Source organism: Copadichromis virginalis, linkage group LG20 (genome assembly GCF_057382275.1).
Source record: "Copadichromis virginalis isolate Kocher_CV1m ecotype Utaka linkage group LG20, C_Virginalis_male_GT1.1, whole genome shotgun sequence".
Taxonomy (NCBI): domain Eukaryota; kingdom Metazoa; phylum Chordata; class Actinopteri; order Cichliformes; family Cichlidae; genus Copadichromis; species Copadichromis virginalis.
In genome coordinates, this window is record NC_140637.1 from 15,747,669 (window position 1) to 15,771,098 (window position 23,430).

Genomic DNA, 23,430 nt, shown 5'->3' on the forward strand with positions numbered 1-23,430 from the left:
CCCGGAAGAGCTTCGCCGCGCAGCGGAAGATTGGCTGCAACGGCTCTTTTCCGGCCTGCCATGGCTATTGGAATCGCTTTCCCCGACCATACAGGCCTTTCTCCACCTCACACCACACCTTCTCTCCGCCACTACTACCTCGCAGCCCGACTCGCCGGACGTGATTTTGCCCGGCCCGTCGGAGCCATCTGCGGGGAAGAAACGTCGATCGCGCCGTCGCGCCACCCCACAGCCGGACGTTCGGACTTCTAAATCGCCGGCTGTGGTGAGTGAGGATTCTTTTCCGTTTTCGGACTGTGTGACGGTTCATTCAGGGGCTGTGTTCTGTGCGGTAGATAATGATATGAACAGCTTGTCGCCTGAGCCACTCTCAGCTCAGTTAGCAGCCTCTTTCAGCTCAGTCTCCAGGGTCACTTTCAGCTCAGTCTCCAGGGTCGCTTTCAGCTCAGTCTCCAGGGTCGCTTTCAGCTCAGTCTCCAGGGTCGCTTTCAGCTCAGTCTCCAGTGCCTGTTTCAGCTCAGTCTCCAGTGCCTTTTTCAGCTCAGTCTCCAGTGCCTGTTTCAGCTCAGTCTCCAGTGCCTTTTTCAGCTCAGTCTCCAGTGCCTGTTTCAGCTCAGTCTCCAGTGCCTGTTTCAGCTCAGTCTCCAGTGCCACTTTCAGTTCAGGCCCCCACGCCTCCAGAGTCACCTGTAGCTCAGGCCCCCGCGCCTCCAGAGTCACCTGTAGCTCAGGCCCCCGCGCCTCCAGAGTCACCTGTAGCTCAGGCCCCCGCGCCTCCAGAGCAACCTGTAGCTCAGGCCCCAGTAGCTCCAGTGCCGCCTGTAGCGCAGGCCCCAGTAGCTCCAGTGCCGCCTGTTGCGCCGGCCCCAGTAGCTCCAGTGCCCCCGCTACCCGTAGCTCTGGCTCCAGTATCACCGGTTTCGCTCATTCACTCCATGCAGGGAGAAAGTTTAATTTCACCTCAAGGTGCTTTTCATGGTTCAGCCGCCATTGGCACAGTTTGCCGCTCCAGGGCTTCCCCAGAGGCTAGGTCTCAGTCCCCAGCTGATTCTGGACCCCTGAAGTCTAAGCAGCTACCTGAGAACTGCGCCATGTCAGCATTGCCTGTGCAGAGCCCGTGCTCAGTGCATTGCCAGTTGCCTTCGTGTTTGCCAGAGGACTCCATGACTGCTGGCTTAGTGATGACTTCTGCTGGAGGGTCCGTAGGACCACTCCGGCCTTCGTCTCTAGTCTCCGCTGGAGGGTCCGAGGGACTGCTCCGGCCTTCGTCTCCTGTCTCCGCTGGAGGGTCCGAGGGGCCCGTTCAGCCTCCTGTCTCCGCTGGAGGATTCGAGGGGCCCGTTCAGCCTCCTGCCTCCGCTGGAGGGTCCGAGGGGCCCGTTCAGCTTCCTGCCTCGTCGGCTGGGGGGCCCGAGGAGCCCGTTCAGCCGCCTGCTGCAGCTGCATCATCATCCTCGCCTGCTGTATCTTCATCATCATCCTCGCCTGCTGTATCTTCATCATCATCCTCGCCTGCTGCAGCTTCATCATGCTTGGTGGCGCTGTCACTTGGCGTTCGCTCACTCTGCGCTTCATCATCCTCGTCTGGTCCAGCCCCCGTGTCTTCCGCCTCGTCTGGTCCAGCCTCCGTGTCTTCAGCCTCGTCTGGTCCAGCCTCAGAGCCTTCAGCCTCGTCTGGTCCAGCCTCAGAGCCTTCAGCCTCGTCTGGTCCAGCCTCAGGGCCTTCAGCCTCATCTGGTCCAGCCTCAGAGCCTTCAGCCTCGTCTGGTCCTGCTTCAGCCTGTGCTTCACCTGGTCCAGCCTCTGCAGCCTCGCCTGGTCCGACCTCAGCCTCTGCAGCCTCGCCTGGTCCAGCTCCGGCCTGTGCTTCGCCTGGTCCAGCTCCAGCCTGTGCTCCGTCTGGTCCGGCCTCGTCTGGTCCGTCTGGTCCTGTGCCCACCGGGCCTCGGCCAGTACGCTTGACACTGGGGCGCCACCGCTGCCTTCCGCGCGGCTGGCCCCCTGAACTGCTCCGTCGTCTCCTTCGTCGCCGCCGTTGCCTTCCGCACGGCCGGCCCCCGGACCCTCTTCGCCTGAGTGGCCGCCGTTGCCTTCCGCACGGTCGGCCCCCGGACCAGTGCTGTCGTCGTCGCCGTTGCCTTCCGCACGGTCGGCCCCCGGACCGGTGCTGTCGTCGTCGCCGTTGCCTTCCGCGCGGTCTGCCTCCCGAACTGTGTCCACGACGCCGCCGTTGCCATCCGCGCGGTCGGCCCCCTGAACTGTTTGGACTCCTGTGCTGGCCGGCCCCCTGACCTCTTTGGTTTTGGACTCGTGTTTTTGTTTTTGTTTTTGTCTTTTGACCTTCTGGTGCTCCTGTTTTGTTTTTCCCCGAGCCCTCCGTCCTGGACCCCCGCCGCCCGCCCTGGTCAGGTTGTTTTCTGTTTTTTCTGGCTGTTTTTTTGTTGGGCTGTCTGGAGCCAGCCTTTGAGGGGGGGGTCCTGTCATGGTCCGGAGTCTGCGACTCCGTGTTTATGTTTAGTCTATTAGTATTCTGTGGTTTTGGTTACCTTGGGTGTTTGTATTCTTCTGTTCATGTTCCTATGTTCTGTGTCCCCCAGTCTGTGTTAAGTTGGTGTGTTATGTCATTGCGTGTATGTGTTTCCTGTTTTATTGTGAAGGTCTGCGTCTTATGTGAGTGTTTTCAGTTTGCCTCCCTAGTCTCGTCACGATAATCACTCCCAGCTGTGTTCCCCACCTGCGTGTAATCTCCCTGTGTTCTCTGGGTGTATTTAAGTTGTGTCTTCTGTCATGGTAGTTGCTGGTTCGTCTGCGTTATTTTCCTCGCCGCCATTCTGTGTTTATTCCTCCAGCTTCCTGGTCATTCTCCCTGCAAGGTACCCTCGTTAGTGTTCTGGTTTTGTGTTTAGTTTAGTTTTCCCAGTTTAGAGTTTTTACCGTTCTGTTTCTCGCCACCCCTTTTGTTGTTCTTATCCGATTGTAAATAAAGCTCATCCTCCACTTAAGCAGTCTGCATCTTGGGTCCGTTAAATATTCCACACGGCTTGCCCCGGCAAACCGTGACAAGATGAAACGAGGCTGGGTCTTCCAACATGACAATGATCCAAAACACACCGCCTGGGCAACAAAGGAGTGGCTCCGTAAGAAGCATTTGAAAGTCCTGGAGTGGCCTAGCCAGTCTCCAGACCTCAACCCCATAGAAAATCTGTGGCGGGAGTTGAAAGTCCGTGTTGCTCGGCGACAGCCCCAAAACATCACTGCTCTCGAGAAGATCTGCATGGAGGAATGGGCCAAAATACCAGCTACTGTGTGTGCAAACCTGGTAAAGACCTATAGTAAACGTTTGACCTCTGTTATTGCCAACAAAGGTTATGTTACAAAGTATTGAGTTGTATTTTTGTTATTGACCAAATACTTATTTTCCACCCTAATTTACGAATAAATTCTTTACAAATCCTACCATGTGGATTCATGGATTTTTTTTTTCACATTCTGTCTCTCACAGTTGAAGTGTACCTCTGGTGCAAATTACTGACCTCTGTCCTCATTTTAGGTGGGGAAACTTAAACAATCGGTGGCTGACTAAATACTTTTTTGCCCCACTGTATATATATATATATTCCTACAAGGAACAAGTTATTGCCAACAATGTGGAACAAGCTTATGCAATGGGTGTATTAATTGTATAGATATATTTTTGCTAGTCTGACATCAGACAGAAACATCTGACTAGTTGATACTAGCTTTCAGACATTACGTATCTTTTCAAATCATCAGACGTCATTTTAAGTCTATCCTGCTAAGAAACTATTCTAATATTTAGGTCAAGGCATGTTTTGACAAGAGATTTTAAATTAATCAGTAAAGATACAAATCAAGTGTAGACTGTCTGCTCGATTTCAGTGGATTAAATAAAACAATTTCACAAGCATTTATGGGTCTATGTACAAAAATTGTAGACAAACCTATTCCCACTGTTATGTACAACTGGATAATCTAACACAATCACAGCTAAAATGCTAACTAAATCATTTATTTAAAAATTTAAAACATATGTTTAAAAATAGTTTCTGCTATTTTCTAAAATGCAATTAAACCCAGGTCTGGTGCTGGAGACATTCAACAAACCAATATTTTTATTTTCCATGCTTAGAAAATTGTTTTCCCTCATTTTCAAGCATCTAATTCTCACGTAATTATGAATTGCTTTTCTTTGAAAAACACACTAAAAACGTAATTGGTGATAAAGAAGAAAACAAAACTATGTCCCCAGCAGAGATGGGCAGTAACGCGTTACTTGTAATGCGTTACTGTAATCTGATTACTTTTTTCAAGTAACAAGTAAAGTAAGGGATTACTATTGCAAAAATGGTAATTAGATTACCGTTACTTTCCCGTAGGAACGCTGCGTTACTGCGTTACTAAAACCGTGATTTTTTGCGAGAATGTCTCACGACAGTGACGTAAGCGAGTGCGCCGTCAGTGACAACACCTGTGTGCAGATCAACAATGGATCACATATCGATTGTGGGAGAGAGTATGAGCGTGCAGCGTTTAAAGCATGGAAGTACTGACCTTACTTTGAGTTTGATTCCATAAAAAGTGACAAAAACATTAGCGTCCATCGTGCGTGGGAAGAAAACTTCTTTTTACAGCAAAAAAAAACCCCCCTAAACGTCCAAGCAAGCACAAATTCACAGAGAAACTCGCGGATTCTTCAACTGACCGTGGCACACCTGCACCTGGGTAAACCTCCGCCTACCGCAGTCCTGCTTTACAGGTGAAAATAGAGCAACAGGACCGCTGAGTCTTTGACTTTATTCATTTTCTGCTGTGTTTTACTTGCATCTATTTGAAAGAGTGAGTGTAAACACAAAATAATATTTTATTTTATGTGCTGGAATGTGTAGAAAATAGGTTTAAATGTCAAACTAATTTATTCAAGTCAGAGAATGTTGCATATAATTAAATTTTTGCTTGATGCATAAAGTTAAAAGATTAAAACTGATAAAACAAGTTAAAAAAAGAGACTTTTCCATTTGATTACATTTTATATGATGGATTATGTAGAAAAAGTAGAATTGGGCTGAAAGATCTATTGCTTTATCACCTATTCAGGTTGTAAATCGTGTTTTTAAAAAGTAACTAAGTAACGAATTACTTTTGAAAATAAGTAATGAGTAAAGTAACGGGATTACTTTTTTGGGGAAGTAATCAGTAATTAGTTACTGATTACTTTTTTCAAGTAACTTGACCAACACTGGTCCCCAGTATGCAAACGATCAATGTTTGCATACTGGGGGAAAAGATTTCAAATTCACAGTTGTAGCTAATAATCTTACCTTCAAGTATATGTTTTCTAGATAATCCTCTCTCCATTTCTGCTCTGAAAAAAAAACATAATAAATTAAATTCAAAATTTAAAATAGTACTTTTTAACAACACTACAGATAGATTAGATAGCCTTGGAAAAGTATTTGCCTTTTTCCCATGCTGTTGCATGCTGGGGTAGCTGGTTAAAGTTTGCAGATATCAACAGACTCCATAAACTGATCCGTTTAGCTACAAATCTTGTGGAGATAGAACTGGACTCCAGCCTCCATTACTGTGTGGTGTCGGAGAGGCAGACGTTGTCCAAGATAAAGACAATGTTGGACAATACCTTCCACCCAGTCAATAACTATTAGCCAGTCATTGGAGCATGTTCAGTGAGAGACTGAGATTAGGCAAATGCACAACTGAACAACACAGGAAGTCATTCCTGCTACAATTTTATCTGATGCACCGTACACAGTGTAATAGTTGCATTTACTGTGAAAATAACAAATAAAGTTTTACAGTTTAGAGTAAAACGAATGATGAAGACCCTGGAGCAGCTGGTCCTGGCTCAGCTTCGGCACCTGGTGAGCTCATCACTGGACCCACTTCAGTTTGCCTACCAACCTGGCATTGGAGCGGATGATGCCATCATCCACCTCCTACATCGTTCCCTCTCTCACCTGGACATTGCTGGGAGCACTGTGAGAATCATGTTCTTTGATTTCTCCAGTGCCTTCAACACCATTCTTCCCACGGTCCTGAAGGACAAGCTGGAGAACTCAGGAGTAGGGATGGGTACTGGTATCCGGTGCCACGATGGCACCGGTTCTGACATAAACGGTAGTAACCAGACCGAAAAGCAACGCACATTTCGGTGCTTTTTTTTTCCTGTGATGTCATACACTTTGGATTCTAGCCAATCATTTTACCTTTGCAAGCGTAGTAGGCGGGCCTAGGTACGTACTTTCTTTTAGAGCAGAGCTACAGATTAAAAATGCCCAAGGCGAAGTGGTCAAAGTCTGGCTGTACTTCACAGTAAAAGATGCAAACTCAGCAGCCTGCAACAAGTGCTTTAAGGTGATACTGTGCAAAGGAGGGAACACCTCAAATCTGATGAAACACCTGGCGACGCATAGCGTTTTTTAAAAGCCGAGAAATGCACTGTATTTGATAGCTTGCTGCGAGACCTCACACCGAGCACGTCTACTGCGGGTGTGGTGCCTGGTATCTGACCCGGAGTTAGCAACATCCCCCGAAAACCCGAAGAGGAGAGTCCTGGCCCCTAGCCCTGCCAGTGTAGCAGAAATGATGACGGATGATGATGGCAGCAGCAGCCGTTCTTCTCTGCGTGAGTAACTTAATGTTGTTCGTGTGTAATTTACGCTGAGTAGGCTAACCACGTTATTACATTAATGCATGTAAGGTGAACTAGCAAACACGTCATAGTTACATGCGGCTATCTTCTTGTTTGATGGCAGATACTCCCTTCGCCCTGGCCAAAAAGGCTAAAATGACCAAAGAAAACAGTGGAAAACAGCTAAACATGAGAGGTTTTTGGACAAAGTTTGTGTTTTTTTCCATTGATTAAGCACTGCTTCCAGCCAAGAGTGATACCATAAATCCCCTATAGCTGCAGAAAAGGCTAACATTGTTATCTGTTTACAAAAAAATAGCTAAATATGAGAGGTTTTAGGACAAGTTTGTGTCTTCCATTCTTTAAGCACCGGTTCGAGCACCGTTTAAGCACCAGCACCATTTCAAAAGTTTGGTACTGGTATCGGATAAAACCTAAACGATACCCATCCCTACTCAGGAGTGGACAATCACCTCACTACATGGATTCTGGACTCCCTCACCGACCGACCACAGTATGTGAGAACTCAGGGCTGTGTGTCGGACAGGGTCGTCTGCAGCACGGGGGCCCCACAGGGAACAGTTCTGGCTCGTTCCTCTTCACCATCTACACTGCAGACTTCTCCCACAACTCCACCCAGTGCTTCCTGCAGAAGTTCTCTGATTACTCTGCAATAGTCAGCCTCATCACTGATGGGGACGACAAGGAGTACAGAGAACTGACACAAGGCTTTGTGGACTGGTGCCAGCTGAACTACCTCCAGATCAACCAAGGAGCTGGAGGTAGACTTCCACAGGCACAAACATCCTCCACTGCAACCACTGAACATCCAAGGTCCAGGGCATCTGCTGTGGCAAATGGGTGCAAGCCTTTGACCACAAACTTAGTCACTGCTCGGTGACATTCGTCTATCCTGGCCTGAAAGGAGACGCTACCGGTAGACTGCAGCGAGAACTGCCAGCATCTGAGCCAGCCAGACTCTGTCTGTCTCTCTCATCATGGTCACCTAAATGCAGCGCACAGTAATGGCAGGTTTTGTAATAAGGCAGATCGCGCTAACATAATATGCACTGTTAGTTGATTATTTACCTGCCGCATTAACGGGAGAGGACGTGCAAACGTTTCCGCTGCTGCTGGGTTGAGATTCACGAGTCCAGAGCGGAATTAAAAACACGACATTCATTTAAGGTTATTGCGTGTTTTGTGAGCAAATGCTTTTGCATATTCGTAGTGTTTCCTCCCTTAAATGAAATCTCTACTTTTCAAGTACTGCAAGTTGCCCTGTTGTCATCCGTTCTCGTAAAGCATAGGTGTCAAACTCTGGCCCGCGGGCCAAATTTGGCCCGCAGCCTACTTACATTTGGCCCGCGAAGCCATACCAAATTACTATCAGAGCTGGCCTACTGGTATTATACAGCTAATATATATATTGTTTAGGTTTAGTATTAAGCTTTGCTTGTTCCATATTCAGTTTTTCAGCAAAACGTGTTTGAGTCCATAAGATATGATTCATTCTTATATCTGGAGGAATAAATATATTTCAATAAATATTAATGTTAGCCCGCGACTTTGTTCCAGTTTTGAATTTTGGCCCACTGTGTATTTGAGTTTGACACCCCTGTCGTAAAGTATAACCAAACTTTTGAGCGTTTGAGCCGCTTAGGCGCCGTGTTTCCTGCCAGGTAAATGACACTCCGCAATGTGGTGACGTCATTCGGGGCGACTGGAATCGATAAGGGAATCGTTTGCAAAACTGGCAAACAATTCCAAGGAATTGAAACAGTGGGAACCGGTTCTCAACAAGAAGATTATCTTGTTTATTATCTTATCTTATCTTATCTTATCTTATCTTATCTTACCCTATCTTATCTTATCTTATCTTATCTTAAAATGTCAATCATATATATGTAGTTGCTGTAATATTCTGGAAATTTATAATCAAGCTACTTGCACATATTAGAGCTATTTCTCATACTTGGAACTTTGTTACATGTTGTATCAATTAAGTTATTTCAGTCTGTTGCTGTTCTTGTTGTCTTGGAGCAATTGTAACCACACCATTTCCTTAGGGATTATTAAGGATTTTGATTTTGATTCTGATAATTGCCTTCAAGGTCTAGATAGTTGTATCTATCTGTCAGCACCATTCTCTTATAATTAATCATCATCATCATAGAAAGTGAGATGAGTGGGCAACCTGAGAGAGAAAACATGCATACTTTTAGAAAAGACAATGAATACTTACTTTCCACCCCAGAAGATTTTGGTGGTGATAACTAAACTGGAGCGCCTTGAGAAAATACAAATAAACACAAAAATCAGACTGCTGGATTCCAGTCATCTCAAATATAATTACTGAAAAAAAATAATGTGGAGGGTGTATATATATCCCCGCTTCTGCGGGCGGTCTATCCTTCAAGCTTGGGTCCTCTGGGAGCTTGAGGGTCCTGCGCAGTACCTTAGCTGTTCCTAGGACTGCACTCTATAGAGATCTCCAATGTTGTCCCTGGGATCTGCTGGAGCCACTCGTCTAGTTTGGGAGTCACTGCACCTATTGCTCCGATTACCAACGGAACCACTGTTACCTTCACCCTCCACATTTTCTCGAGCTCTTCTCTGAGTCCTTACTATTTCTCGAGCTTCTTGTGTTCCTTCTCTCTGATGTTGCTGTCATTGGGAACCACTACATCTATCACTACAGCCGTCTTCTTATGTTTGTCTACCACCACTATGTCCGGTTGGTTAGCCATCACCATTTTGTCCATGTCCTGGACGTCCCACAGGATCTTAGCTCGGTCATTCTCCACCCTGTGGGGGCGTCTCCCATTTTGATCTCATGACTTCCAAGTTATACTTGGCACAGATGTTCCTGTATTCTATGCCAGCCACTTGGTTATGGCGTTCCATGTATGCCTTGCCTGCTAGCATCTTACACCCTGCTGTTATGTGCTGGATTGTCTCTGGAGCATCTTTACACAGCCTGCACCTGGGGTCTTGCCTGGTGTGATAGACCCCAGCCTCAATGGATCTTGTGCTTAGTGCTTGTTCCTGTGCTGCCATGATTAGTGCTTCCGTGCTGTCTTTCGGTCTAGCTTTGTCCGGCCACTGGTAGGATTTCTGGATATCAGCCACCTCCACTATCTGCCGGTGGTGCAGACCGTGCAGTTGTCTGTCCTTTCATGATGGTTCCTTGCCTTCCTCCCCTTTCTTGGGTTTCTGCTGCCTGAGGTATTCACTGAGCACAAGCTCTTCGTGATGTATTCGTGGATGTTTGTTGTCTCATCCTGGACTATGGTGCTGACACTCACTAGTCCCTGGCCTCCTTCCTTCCGCTTAGCGTACAGCCTCAGGGTGCTGGACTTGGGGTGAAACCTGCCATGCATGGTCGGGGCTTCCTTGTCTTGATGTCAGTGGCTTCTATCTCCTCCTTTGGCCAGCTTATTATTCCAACAGGGTACCTGACGGGCAGGGCATAGTTGTCGATTGCCCAGATCTTGTTCTTACCATTCAGCTGACTTCTCATGACTTGCCTTGCCCTCTGCAGGTACTTGGTGGTTGCAGCTTTTCTAGCGCCTCTTCCCCCAGGTACTTGTAGCTGTCCCCAATGTCTGCAATGTTGCTTTCTGGTAGTTTGATCCCCTCAGTTCTTACTACCTTCCCTCTCTTTGTTATCATCCGACTACATTTCTCCAGTTTGAATGACATTCCGATATCATTGCTGTATATCCTGGTGGTATGGTTCAGTGAATCGATGTCTCGTTTACTCTTAGCATACAGCTTGATGTCATCCATGTACAGGAGGTGGCTGACAACTGCTCCATTCTGTAGTCGGTACCATGCAGTTTTGTCCTCAGTTAAAGTCAACAACATCTTATCCCAACTGTGCACTCTTTGTGCATGGAAAATTGCTTTTACCTCACTGTCTGACAGTTTTCATGACATCACCATGTCACCATGTAGACTGGAATATGGAATATGTGTTTTTGCAAAGATGATTGTCAAAGCTGCATTCTGCTGGCCCTATCAGTAACCAACAGCTGACACAGGAGTCCCACAGTCTACCCTAATTCAGTAGCGTTATTGGTTGCACTTTCTTATACAGCTTAGTAATAAAGTTCTAGGTAAGGGTGACAAGGTAGAAACAAGTATGTAATAAAATTATTGCCACTCAATTACCAAAATAATAACCGGTTAATATCCAAGTAATATCGTGATAGCAACAGTGGTCACAGTTAGTTATACTAAATTTTATGTAATTGGATGACAACTGCTCCATTCAACACCATTCTTCCCACAGTCCTGAAGGACAAGCTGGAGAACTCAGGAGTGGACCATCACCATACTACCTGGATTTTGGACTACCTCACCAACCGACCACAGTATGTAATAACTCAGGGCTGTGTGTCAGACGGGGTTGTCTGCAGTACGGGGGCCCCACAGGGAACGGTTCTGGCCCCATTCCTCTTCACCATCTACAATGCAGACTTCTCCCACAACTCCATCCAGTGCTTCCTGCAGAAGTTCTCTGATGACTCTGCAATAGTCGGCCTCATCACTGATGGGGACGACAAGGAGTACAGAGGACTGAACCAGGATTTTGTGGACTGGTGCCAGCTGAACTACCTCCAGATCAACACTAGTAAAACCAAGGAGCTGGTGGTAAACTTCCGCAGGCACAAGCATCCTCCACTGCAACCACTGAACATCCAAGGTATGGACATTGAGGCTGTAGACAGCTCCAGGTACCTTGGTGTTCATCTGATCAACAAACTGGACTGGACTCATAATTCAGACGCCCTCTACAGGAAAGGGCAGAGCAGGCTGTACCTGCTGCGGAGACACAGGTCTTTTGGAGTGAAGGGCCCACTCCTGAAGACCTTCTATGACTCTGTGGTGGCCTCAGCCATCTTTTATGGTATGGTCTGCTGGAGCGGCAACATCTCTGCCGGGGACAGGAAGAGACTGAACAGGCTGATGCACAGGGCCAGCTCTGTTCTAGGATGCCCTCTGGACCCAGTGGAGGTGGTGAGTGACAGGAGAATGGTGGCTAAGTTTTCATTCCTGTTGGAAAACATATCCCACCCCATGCAGGAGACTCTGACAGCACTGAGCAGCTCCTTCAGTGGCAGGCTGCGGCACCCACGATATGGGACGGAGAGATTTTGCAGGTCTTTCCTCCCCACTGCTGTCAGACTCCACAACAAAGACTTTTGCAGCTGATCAAACACACACATCCACACATGTGCAATAAGACTAAGTGCAATACTCTTTTCTGACAAAGTTGTATTTTTACTCAGTTATATATAGCATTTGTATTCTATTTTTATCCTATTGCATATTTTATTCTACTGTATATAGTATTTTATTCTATTCTGTACAGTTGTGTACAGTATATTATTTGTATTGTATTCTAATTTTTGCTATATAACTTTTGCACTGTCCATTTTCTGCTGTGACAAAACAAATTTCCCATGTGTGGGACTAATAAAGGTTATCTTATCTTAGTCAAAGGAGCTTGCAAAGAAAAGTGTCTGGACTTCTTTAAGCTGCTTGAAGACGTTTCACCTCTCATCAGAGAAGCTTCTTCAGTTCAAAGGTCAAATGATGGAGAGTCCCAGATTTAAACCTAGTGGGAGTATCCCCCCGCAGAGGGACAAAAGGACCCCCTGATGATCCTCTAATCGCCTGAGCCATGTTGTGCCATGTGCTTGTGAAGTGGCTGTTTGGTCTCTCCAATGTAGAGGTCTGGGCATTCCTCGCTGCACTGTACAGCATACACGATATTGTTAAGTCTGTGAAGCAGTCCATCTGCATCTTAAGGACAAAGGTCACTCTTTCGAGGATGCCACTGTGAGCGACCATCTTTGAACAGAGGCGGTGGTTTACGACACCAACTGTCTGCCATCTATAATCCAGTTTTGAGTTCCCTCCCCAGACGCCTTAACACCCACTCACATCCTGGGCCATCTGACCTCAGGAATTTGCATGATAAGGTGGGGCCAGGTTTTACAATGAGCACACCCAAAACCCTGGCTGATTGGGACCCACACCTAATTTCACACCTTGGCTCAGGCGATTAGAGCATCATCAGGGGGTCCTTTTATCCCTCTGCGGGGGGATACTCCCACTAGGTTTAAATCTGGGACTCCCCACCATTTGACCTTTGAACTGAAGAAGCTTCTCAGATGAGAGGTAAAACGTCTTCAAGCAACTTAAAGAAGTCCAGACGCTTTTCTTTGCAAGCTCCTTTGACTACGATGACCTGGATGACTGAGAACCTTCAGACATCTTATCTTATCTTATTTTGTCTTATTCTGTAGTTGGTATCCGTAGACAGTCTTGTCAATTATCTCACTGAGGGTGTTCAGGCCTATGCAGAACAGCAGTGGGGACAGAGCATCTCCTTGGAAGATCCCGCACTTGATGGTGACTTGTGCTATGGGCTTAATGTTCTCCACCACATCCCCATTGACTTCCTGATGAAGGCTCTTAGGGCCCTGTTGGTCTTGTATAGGTCTAGGCATTCCAGTATCCAGGTGTGAGGCATTGAGTCATAGGCCTTCTTGTAATCAATACAGGCAGTGCACAGATTGGTCAACCTGGTCTTGCAGTCTCAGCTGACTGAGGCTATCAACATCTACGCCCTGCTCGTGATCAGGTACCCTGCTGGAATAATAAGCTGGCCAAAGGAGGAGATAGAAGCCACTGACATCAAGACAAGGAAGCTCCTGACAATGCATGGAGGGTTCACCCCAAGTCCAGCACCCTGAGGCTCTACCACACCAGGCAAAACCCCAGGTGCAGGCTGTGTAAAGAAGCCCCAGACAATTCAGCACATAACAGCAGGGTGTAAGATGCTAGCTGGCAGGGCATACATGGAACTCCACAACCAAGTGGCCGGCATAGTATACAGAAACATCTGTGCTAAATATGGCCTGGAAGTCATGAGATCAAAATGGGAGACACCTCCAAGAGGGGTGGAGAATGACCGAGCTAAGATCCTGTGGGGCTTGTAGACACAGAGAGACAAAATGGTGATGGCTAACCAACCGGACATAGTGGCGGTAGACAAACAGAAGAAGATGGCCGTAGTGATAGATGTAGCAGTTCCCAATAACATCAGCATCAGGAAGAAGGAACATGAGAACCTAGAGAAATACCAAGGGCTCAAAGAAGAGCTTGAGAAAATGTTGAGGGTGAAGGTAACAGTGGTCCCAATGGTAATTGGAGCACTAGGTGTGGCAAACAACATCGGAGATCTCTGTCCAGAAGAGCGCAGTCCTAGGATCCAGCTAAGATACTGTGCAGGACCCTCAAGCCGTCGGGCCTGTGGTAGAGGACCCGAGCTTTGAGGATAGACCATCTGAAGGGGTAAGAGGGGAATTATTTTTATTATATATACATATAAAAGGAACGCAAATCCCTATGTGTTTGTCCTCCCTCCTGTTCACTGACAACTATTGTCCCCTTTGGTGGTGGTCCTGAGGGTTGCTGACCAACTATTGTTCATGTGAGTCATCATGTAAGCTAAGGTGGCCTGTTGAGGTCACCTGACCTCAATGAATTTTGGTCATTACCTGCAGGGTTCTGCTCTGACAAGGAAGGCAAGTAGTGCTTACCTCATCAAATCTAAAAATAGACATAGATTAAAACAAAGGGATATCTGTCTTTTCATCTCAGACTGTTTTCTGGTGGCTTACATATGCACATTGCAGATGAACCTCGGGCCTTTCTCAGTAAAGTTATCGGAGACAAAGCTTATGAGGCAAGATGCAGCTGGTTCTGCTTTCAATGCTTTATAAGATCAGTTATTATTTTTGCTTTGTGTAGAAACACAGCTGGTATTAGTAAATAAATAACATTCATTTATTGATCATCATAGCAGACAAGCCTCCTATTGGTAACAAAGCACCATGCTAACGTACCGATATACCAATTGCATTAGTGAGCAAAGCTGACCATGATCGAGATTTAGACAAGAGCTCTGTGTCATGTTTTGACACAAATGGGACTCTAAATTCCAGTGTTGGGAAGGAGCATGGCCGACTACTCGGTTGAATTTTGGACCTTGCCTGAGGAGACCAGGTGGGGTCAGCCAGCGTTGATAAGTACTCTACTGAATAACCTATGCTAAAAAGGGAGCTTCTACTGTGAGAATTGCCTGTGACTCTTTCTGCTATTATGAATTTGTGTGTAAAGGTGGATGAACACGTGTCGCGGAGCAAGAGACTACAACTCCCAGAGGCCTCTAGGATGCGGGAAAATGACACGCAGGCAGTGGCGTGGGAAAACGGGACAGGAATTCTGAGGACGAGGGTGAGCAACCCATGCAAAATGGGCGTTCCAGATCATCTCCTGAGGAGCGACAACGTTGGTGGAGGGCCGATGAGTGCTTCTACTGCGGCCGCAGAGTCCATATTGCCATCTCTTGTCCAGCACAGCCAAAAGATTGCACCCGCCAGTAGAGAGGAGAGTACGGGTTGGCGAGGTTTCCTATTTATGGTCCCCTCCACGTTTAATGCTTGCGGCTAAGCTAACTGTTCACTCGGTTTCCTACCAGCTCCATGCACTAATTGATTCTGTGGCAGAGCAAAATTTCATTGACGCCTCGGTTGCTTACTCACTCCAATTCACCGCCCTCAGTGGTCAGCGTCTCCCGGAAATTCAATTCAATTCAATTCAATTCAATTCAATTTTATTTATATAGCGCCAAATCACAACATAAGTCGCCTCAAGGCGCTTCATAGATACAGAGAAAAAACCCCAACAATCATATGACCCCCTATGAGCAAGCACTTTGGCAACAGTGGGAAGGAAAAACTCCCTTTTAACAGGAAGAAACCTCCGGCAGAACCAGGCTCAGGGAGGGGCGGCCATCTGCTGCGACCGGTTGGGGTGAGAGAAGGAAGACAGGATAAAAGACATGCTGTGGAAGAGAGACAGAGGTTAATAACAGATATGATTCAATGCAGAGAGGTCTGTTAATACATAGTGAGTGAGAAAGGTGACTGGAAAGGAAAAACTCAATGCATCATGGGAATCCCCCGGCAGCCTATGTCTATTGCAGCATAACTAAGGGAGGATTCAGGGTCACCTGGTCCAGCCCTAACTATATGCTTTAGCAAAAAGGAAAGTTTTAAGCCTAATCTTAAAAGTAGAGATAGTGTCTGTCTCCCGAATCCAAACTGGAAGCTGGTTCCACAGAAGAGGGGCCTGAAAACTGAAGGCTCTCCCTCCCATTCTACTTTTAAATACTCTAGGAACAACAAGTAGGCCTGCAGAGCAAGAGCGAAGTGCTCTAATAGGGTGATATGGTACTACAAGGTCATTGAGATAAGATGGGGCCTGATTATTTAAGACCTTGTATGTGAGGAGCAGGATTTTGAATTGAATTCTGGATTTAACAGGAAGCCAATGAAGGGAAGCCAAAACAGGAGAAATATGCTCTCTCTTTCTAGTCCCTGTCAGTACTCTTGCTGCAGCATTTTGGATTAGCTGAAGGCTTTTCAGTGAGTTTTTTGGACATCCTGATAATAATGAATTACAGTAGTCCAGCCTGGAAGTAATAAATGCATGAACTAGTTTTTCAGCGTCACTCTGAGACAGGATATTTCTAATTTTAGAGATGTTGCGCAAATGGAAGAACGCAGTCTTACATATTTGTTTAATATGTGCATTGAAGGACATGTCCTGGTCAAAAATGACTCCAAGGTTCCTCACAGTCTTACTGGAGGCCAAGGTAATGCCATCCAGAGTAAGAATCTGGTTAGATACCATATTTCTAGGCTTTTCAGGGCCGAGTACAATAACCTCAGTTTTATCTGAATTAAGAAGCAGAAAGTTAGCGGCCATCCAGGTCTTTATGTCTTTAAGACATTCCTGCAGTTTAACTAATTGGTGTGTGTTATCTGGCTTCATGGACAGATAGAGCTGGGTGTCATCTGCATAGCAGTGAAAATGTATGCTATGTCTTCTAATGATACTGCCTAAGGGAAGCATGTATAATGTAAACAGAATTGGTCCTAGCACTGAACCCTGTGGAACTCCATAATTAACCTCAGTGTGTGAAGAGGACTCTCCATTTACATGAACAAACTGGAGTCTATTAGATAGATATGATACAAACCACTGCAGTGCAGTACCTGTAATACCTACAGCATGTTCTAATCGCTCTAATAGGATATTATGGTCGACAGTATCGAATGCTGCACTAAGGTCTAGCAGGACAAGCACAGAGATGAGTCCACTGTCAGAGGCCATAAGAAGATCATTTGTAACCTTCACTAAAGCTGTTTCTGTGCTGTGATGAGCTCTGAAACCTGACTGAAACTCTTCAAATAAACCATTCCTCTGCAGATGATCTGTTAGCTGTTTGACAACTACTCTTTCAAGGATTTTTGATATGAAAGGAAGGTTGGAGATTGGCCTATAATTAGCTAAGACTGCTGGGTCTAGAGATGGCTTTTTGAGTAAAGGTTTAACTACAGCCAGCTTGAAGGCCCGTGGTACATAGCCGATCATTAGAGATAGGTTGATCATATTTAAGATCGAAGAATTAATTAATGGCAGGACTTCTTTGAGCAGTTTTTTGGAATGGGGTCTAAAAGACACGTTGATGGCTTGGAGGAAGTAATTATTGAAGTTAACTCAGAAAGATCAATTAGAGAAAAAGAGTCTAACTTAACATCAATGGTACTAAGAGTAGCTGTAGATAATATTACATCTGTGGGATGATTACTGGTAATTTTTTCTCTAATGATTAAAATTTTATTTGTGAAGAAGTTCATGAAGTCATTACTAGTTAACGTTAAAGGGATTGTTGGCTCAAAAGAGCTCTGACTTTTTGTCAGCCTGGCTACAGTGCTGAAGAGAAACCTGGGGTTGTTCTTATTTTCTTCAATCAGTGATGAATAGTAAGATGTTCTGGCTTTGCGGAGGGCTTTCTTATAAAGCAGCAAACTATTTCTCCAGGCTAAATGATGATCCTCTAAATTTGTGACACGCCATTTCCTCTCCAGATTACGAGTCATCTGCTTTAGGGTACGTGTTTGAGAATTATACCACGGAGTCAGGTACTTCTGATTAGAGACCTTAGTTTTCACAGGAGCCACAGTATCCAGAGTCGTACGTAGTGAGGAGGTGAAATTATTAACAAGATAATCGACCTCTGTTGGGGTAGCGTTCAGATAGCTGCTCTGCTCTATGTTGGTACAGGGCATTGAAGATGATAGCAGTGGGTGGATTATATTCTTAAACCTAGTTACAGCGCTTTCAGAAAGACATCTACTGTGATAAAGTCTACTCTCCACCGCTGTGCAATCAATTATTGTAAATGAAAATGTTATCAGGAAATGATCAGACAGGAGAGGGTTTTCAGGAAACACTGTTAAATGTTCAGTTTCTATGCCATATGTTAAAACAAGATCTAGAATGTGATTAAAGTGGTGGGTGGGTTCTTTTACATTTTGAGAGAAACCAATCACCCACATTACGGAGCCAATATCCTTAACCCTCTCTGGTAATCACTCTGAAACTTCTCCTGGGTGCACCACTCCCAACCAGCCAATTATACAGTCTTTTACAGCCAGAACGAGAAAGCATGGAAGAAAACATTAACAAGTCTCTCGCCGCAGGTCTAATTCGCCTGTCATCATCCCCTGTTGCTGCGGGTTTCTTTTTTGTTACTAAGAAAGACAAAAGCCTATGACTGTGCATTGACTATCGGGGTCTCACATAACAATCAAAGAAAAAGTACCCGCTGCCGCTATTGACCTCAGTATATGAACTTCTCCAGGGAGCCACAATCTTTACTAAGCTGGATCTGCGGATGCTTACCACTTGGTTAGAAGAAGGGAGGGGGATGAGTGGAAGACAGCCTTCAACACACATTTAGGCCATTTTGAGTATCTTGTCATGCCATTCGGCCTCACCAATGTCCCAGCTGTGTTTCAGGCCTTAGTCAACCACGTGCTCTGGGATTTCATAAATCACTTTGTCGTCGTCTATCTTGATGACATCCTCATCTTTTCACGTTCAGTCCCCGAATATGAATGTCACGTCAGACTGGTTTTGCAATGCCACCTCGATAATCGTCTATTCGTGAAAGGAGAGATGTGTGAGTTTCTTGTAACTATTGTTTCCTTTTTGGGCTACATCATCGAAAAAGGTAATCTCAGGGCCGACCCAGCTAAGGCTCAAGCTGTCATTAACTAGCCTGCCCCATTAAACCGTAAGCAGCTCCAAAGTTTCTTGGGTTTTGCACATTTTTACTGACGTTTCATTCGTGACTATAGTAAGCTTGCTCTGCCACTAACCCGTCTCACTTCACTCAAGGTTCCCTTCTGCTGGGAGGAGTCACGCTTGGATTATTGTAATTCGCTGTTTATGTGTCTAAGCAAAGGTTCTCTGGATCGTCTGCAGGTTGTGCAAAATGCTGTAGCTAGGCTTTTGACAAAATCCTCCAAGTACTCACATGTGACACTGTTATTATCTCAGTTACACTGGCTTCCTGTTAAATTTAGAGTTGATTTTAAGATCCTGGTCTTGACCTACAGAGCTGTGCATGGACTGGAACCTGCCTACATCTTTGATCTGCTACAGCCCTATGTCCCTAGCAGGTCTTTGAGGTCATCTGATCAGGGCTTACTTGCTATAAAAATACTAAGAGGAGGACTAAGGGGGATAGAGCTTTTGCCACTGTGGCCCCTAGACTGTGGAACTCTCTCCCCCAAGCATTAAGAACTGTGGACTCAGTAGCTGTTTTTAAAAAAACAACTCAAACAACACTGCTAAATTCAAACTCAGCACAACGGGAGAAACTTTAGAAAATGTATTTACAAATGAAAAATAGTTTCCTGAGAGGCTAGCGTGGCAAAACTGACTGCAGAAACTGAACAAAAAAATCTGTGAAAGAGAAAAGGAAAAATTATCTGGGACAGAGGAGAGTGTGGAAGAATCTCTGATCTAGTATGATTAGTCTTGGTTTAAAAACGGGTGTCGGTCACTATCAGGCAAGGTTTCAGGTGAACCCATCGTGAAACTTACCCACCCTATCATGTGACTCACTGAGATCAAATGAGGATCATTAAGGGTTTTCGCTTAGATAGCAGTCGTCCTTCTTCTCTCCTGGATCACCTGGAGCTTTCTTTAGGTGCCCAGCTTTGAAAAATGTCCAGCTGGGATAATCACATTTAATCAGGGCCTTCTTGATGTTTTTCTGCTTCCCTGGCCGCTGTTAATGTGGGGATGGTGTTTGCCCTGTGTTGTAGCATCCTGATGATATCCAGTTTGTGCTCCAGTGATCAGTGGTCATTGGTCAGTAGTCATGACAATTTGCATATGCATTTGTCAGTGGTGCTAGTTTCAGTCATTGTGCAAAGGAAGTGTTTCTAAGGTTGGGGAAACTTGGAGATAGCTGAGAATGAAAAAGTCATTTAGATGAGTTACGAAACGTTTCTCCCACTGAAAACGTTATGTCCAAATGTGTGACCAGGTGTGGATTGCAGGACTGGGTTCTCAGATGATAAGCCTTAGTTTGCTTCCAGATTGGTGGTTCTCTGTGTCCAGGACCTGGTACTTCGGTGTGTGTTGATTTTCTCAACAAAATTTGGGGATTTTCTCAACAAAACTGGGGTGGCTTTAGCTCAGGTGGTAGAGCGGGTCACCGGAAGGTCGGTAGTTCGATCCCAGGCTCCTCCTGTCTACATGCCAAATATCCTTGGGCAAGATATTAACCCCATGTTTGCCCACTGGTGGTGGTCAGAGGGCCCGGTGGGGCCAGTGTCCGGCAGCCTCGCCTCTGTCAGTGCGCCCCAGGGCAGCTGTGGGTACAATATAGCTTGCCATCACCAGTGTGTGAATGTGTGTGTGAATGTGTGAATGACTGAATGTAGTGTAAAGCGCTTTGGGGTCCTTAGGAACTAAGTAAAGCGCTATACAAATACAGGCCATTTACCATTCTCTTTAGTTCAACTTTTTTCTTACTTATTTCCTTGTTCTTACTTTGTGCTTTTGTCTGTTTTAATAGCTTTCCTTCAATCATACATAATTTATTTAGGAATTAATAGCTTTGTGTGTCGATGAGAGGAAAAGAAGAAGGGACCCAAATGTAGGACTCATGGTGAGAGTTGATGGAGTTTATTATAGTGAGTGGGATGAGCAGAACATAAGATGGCTGACTGAAATGACTAGCTGACTGACTGAACTGAACACACGGAATTAACATCATCAACAATGACACAAGAACAAACAGAAGGTAACTGAGGACTTAAATACACAGGCTGATGGTAATGATGAGAGACCGGTGAGTACAAAGCTGAACATAATCTCACTAATGATACATGGAAATAACTAGAACACAACACACAGGCAACATAAATGAGTGAGAAATAAACTGAACCTGACAAAACCAAAAACACTGGGTCAACGACCCAGGAACCCTGACACTTTTCGAGGTGGGTGCAGCCAGGTATGGTAAGACGTGTGGCTTTAATTGGACAGCTCTTGGTACACTAGGCAAACGGTTCTCAAGGTGGAATCATGGATCAGACTCCCGAGATCTGGGGCCAGCTCACGCAGCTCGGTCGATTTTGAGTCACAATTTCTCACTCCACAGATAATTCAGTATTTAATTAACGTGACATAAAATAATAATTTCCAACTAACAAGAGGAAGAAACTGGAGATGTTTGATTGACCTCTTCTTTCAAGCGTCCCGCATCTCACACCCTCCTCTGTCATTCCATTAAGGGCATTTTATTACACTTTTCAACCCAAAACTAACCCAAAAATAGAGACCACTTCACTCATCTTGAATTTAAACTTTTAGCATATTGTAGGCGGACAGGTTTTTGTGGTTGGTCCAGACCTTAAAAGGGTGCTCACCCCCCATTAACCAGTGCTTCTAACTCTCTTTAACCAGCAGCTCATGGTAACTTATGGTTAATTGGTGACTTTATTGTCCCCAATAGGAAATTGATTTGCAGCATGTCTACTCAGCAACAACACATAAATTGGATGACACTGAGTGATAGGATAGGGACAGCCTGCTGGCCACCACAAGAGCTGCTCCTTCTCACCTCACCTCACCTCACCTCACCTCAGAAAAGTCATGACACCTTTCAGGTGAGGATAAGCAATGAGAAAAGAAGGTGAAAGAATATCCCCACCATAAAGTTCTGAAGCATCCACCTCATGCTTTATTATGAGTTTGAAAGTTTGAAATAGGAAACTCAATGACTTTCTTTAGCTTTTTGGCTTCGGTCTTCATTTGCACACTCTCAAATATACACTATTTTGCCTGAAGTAAATATGTGTCTGCCTTGACACTGTATTTACGGAAAGTTTTGACCATTCTTCCTGAAAGCACATTTATGATATCTGAAACTGTCATTGGACAAGAAGGCCTGACTCTCAGTCTTTGCTCTAATTCATCACAATCTGGTTCTAACAGGTTGAGATCAGGACTCTGTGCAGGTTAGTCAAGTTCTTCTACACCAAGCTTTATAGACCGCACTTTTTGCTACGGTGCACAGTCATGTCAGAAAAGGAATGGCCATCCCCAAATTGTTTCCACAAAGTTGAGGGCATGAAATTATCCAAAAAGTCTCGGTATGCCAAAGCATTTAAGAGTTCAACACCAATTCCTGAAAAAAAAAACCCCACACCATAATCCTCTCTATACCAAACTTTACCCTTGGCACAGTGCAATCAGATAAGTGCTTTTCTTATGGCAACTGTGAAACCCAGACTATTCCATCGGATTGCCAGACAGGGAAGTGTAATTCATCACTCCACGTCTTGGTTTCTCTAGAGTCCAGCAGTGACGTACTTTACACCATTGCATTCAACACTTTGAACTTTTGATGCAGCTGCTTAGCCATGGAAACCCATTCTCTCACAAGCCTTTCTTGGGGGAGGTCAGTTTCCTGCTCCAGTGCTAGCTGGCCTTTGTGCGTCGCATCGCTCTTTTTCTGATGATGCCTTTGTAATTCCTTTGAGGTCGGCTACTTACAAGATAAGGGTCTAATGTGGGCAGAGGCTTATTTACTGTCGTGAGCCATTTCTATATGTTCATTCTAAGAGTTTGTTTAGAAGCTTAAGGCATCCTTTGCTCACCCTCTCAGTGGGGGCACAGTGCAAAGGCGCCTACTGGCCCTTCGGCAGGGAAACAAATGTGTCGACGAGCATGTCTTTAAGTTCCGCACACTTGGGGCTAGTTCCAGTTGGCCCGCTGACATACTCCATGGAGCGTTCTTGAATTTCCTCAATGACTCCATGAAGGACCAGCTAAAATCCCAGGATGAGATGTGCTCCTTTGAGGATCTCGTTTCCCTCATTTTGAGGTTTGATAATTAACTACAGGTCCCAGGTGCCACTTCAAGTAGTCGTCATTCGGGTTGAGGCCCATGCTAGGGCTGCGGCCAAGGAGTATGTGTCAGCCTTTACTTTTTCTCCAGAAGGAAGAGCCGCATTAAGCCTCCATCTGGTCTATTACATCCGTCAAAGTCGACCCATTTTTGTTGCACTTGAGTGCCATGCTCACTGCTAAACTGCTCATAGACCATGTTTTCAAACTGCACAGTCTCCTTGTAGAAATAGTTTCAGACAGGAGTCCCCAGTTTCTGTCTCAGGTGTGAAAGGCTTTCTGTTCTGCTGTAGGAGATAAAGTGCACTTAAGTTCAGGATGTCATCCTCAGAACAATTGAGAGACTGAACGCCTGAATCAAGAGCTGGAGGCAGCTCTTTGCTGTGGCATCACAG

The 23,430-nt window shown here is 45.5% G+C and overlaps 1 protein-coding gene and 1 long non-coding RNA gene across 3 annotated transcripts in view; one reads left to right on the top strand and one right to left on the bottom strand.

Annotated features, from left to right (window-relative positions):
• The window catches only part of LOC146684484 (voltage-gated potassium channel subunit beta-2-like), a 258,771-nt gene that overhangs the window by 140,290 nt on the left and 95,051 nt on the right, over window positions 1-23,430 (bottom strand). Inside the window, exons 7-8 of the mRNA XM_085444737.1 lie at window positions 8,916-8,960; window positions 5,340-5,383 (exon numbers count right to left, since the gene is read on the bottom strand). Of these exons, the coding sequence (XP_085300863.1) occupies window positions 5,340-5,383; window positions 8,916-8,960 (89 nt within the window). The remainder of the gene's footprint in view (window positions 1-5,339; window positions 5,384-8,915; window positions 8,961-23,430) is intronic.
• LOC146684485 (uncharacterized) overlaps window positions 1-23,430 on the top strand; it is a 447,043-nt gene that overhangs the window by 124,909 nt on the left and 298,704 nt on the right. The window lies entirely within an intron of this gene.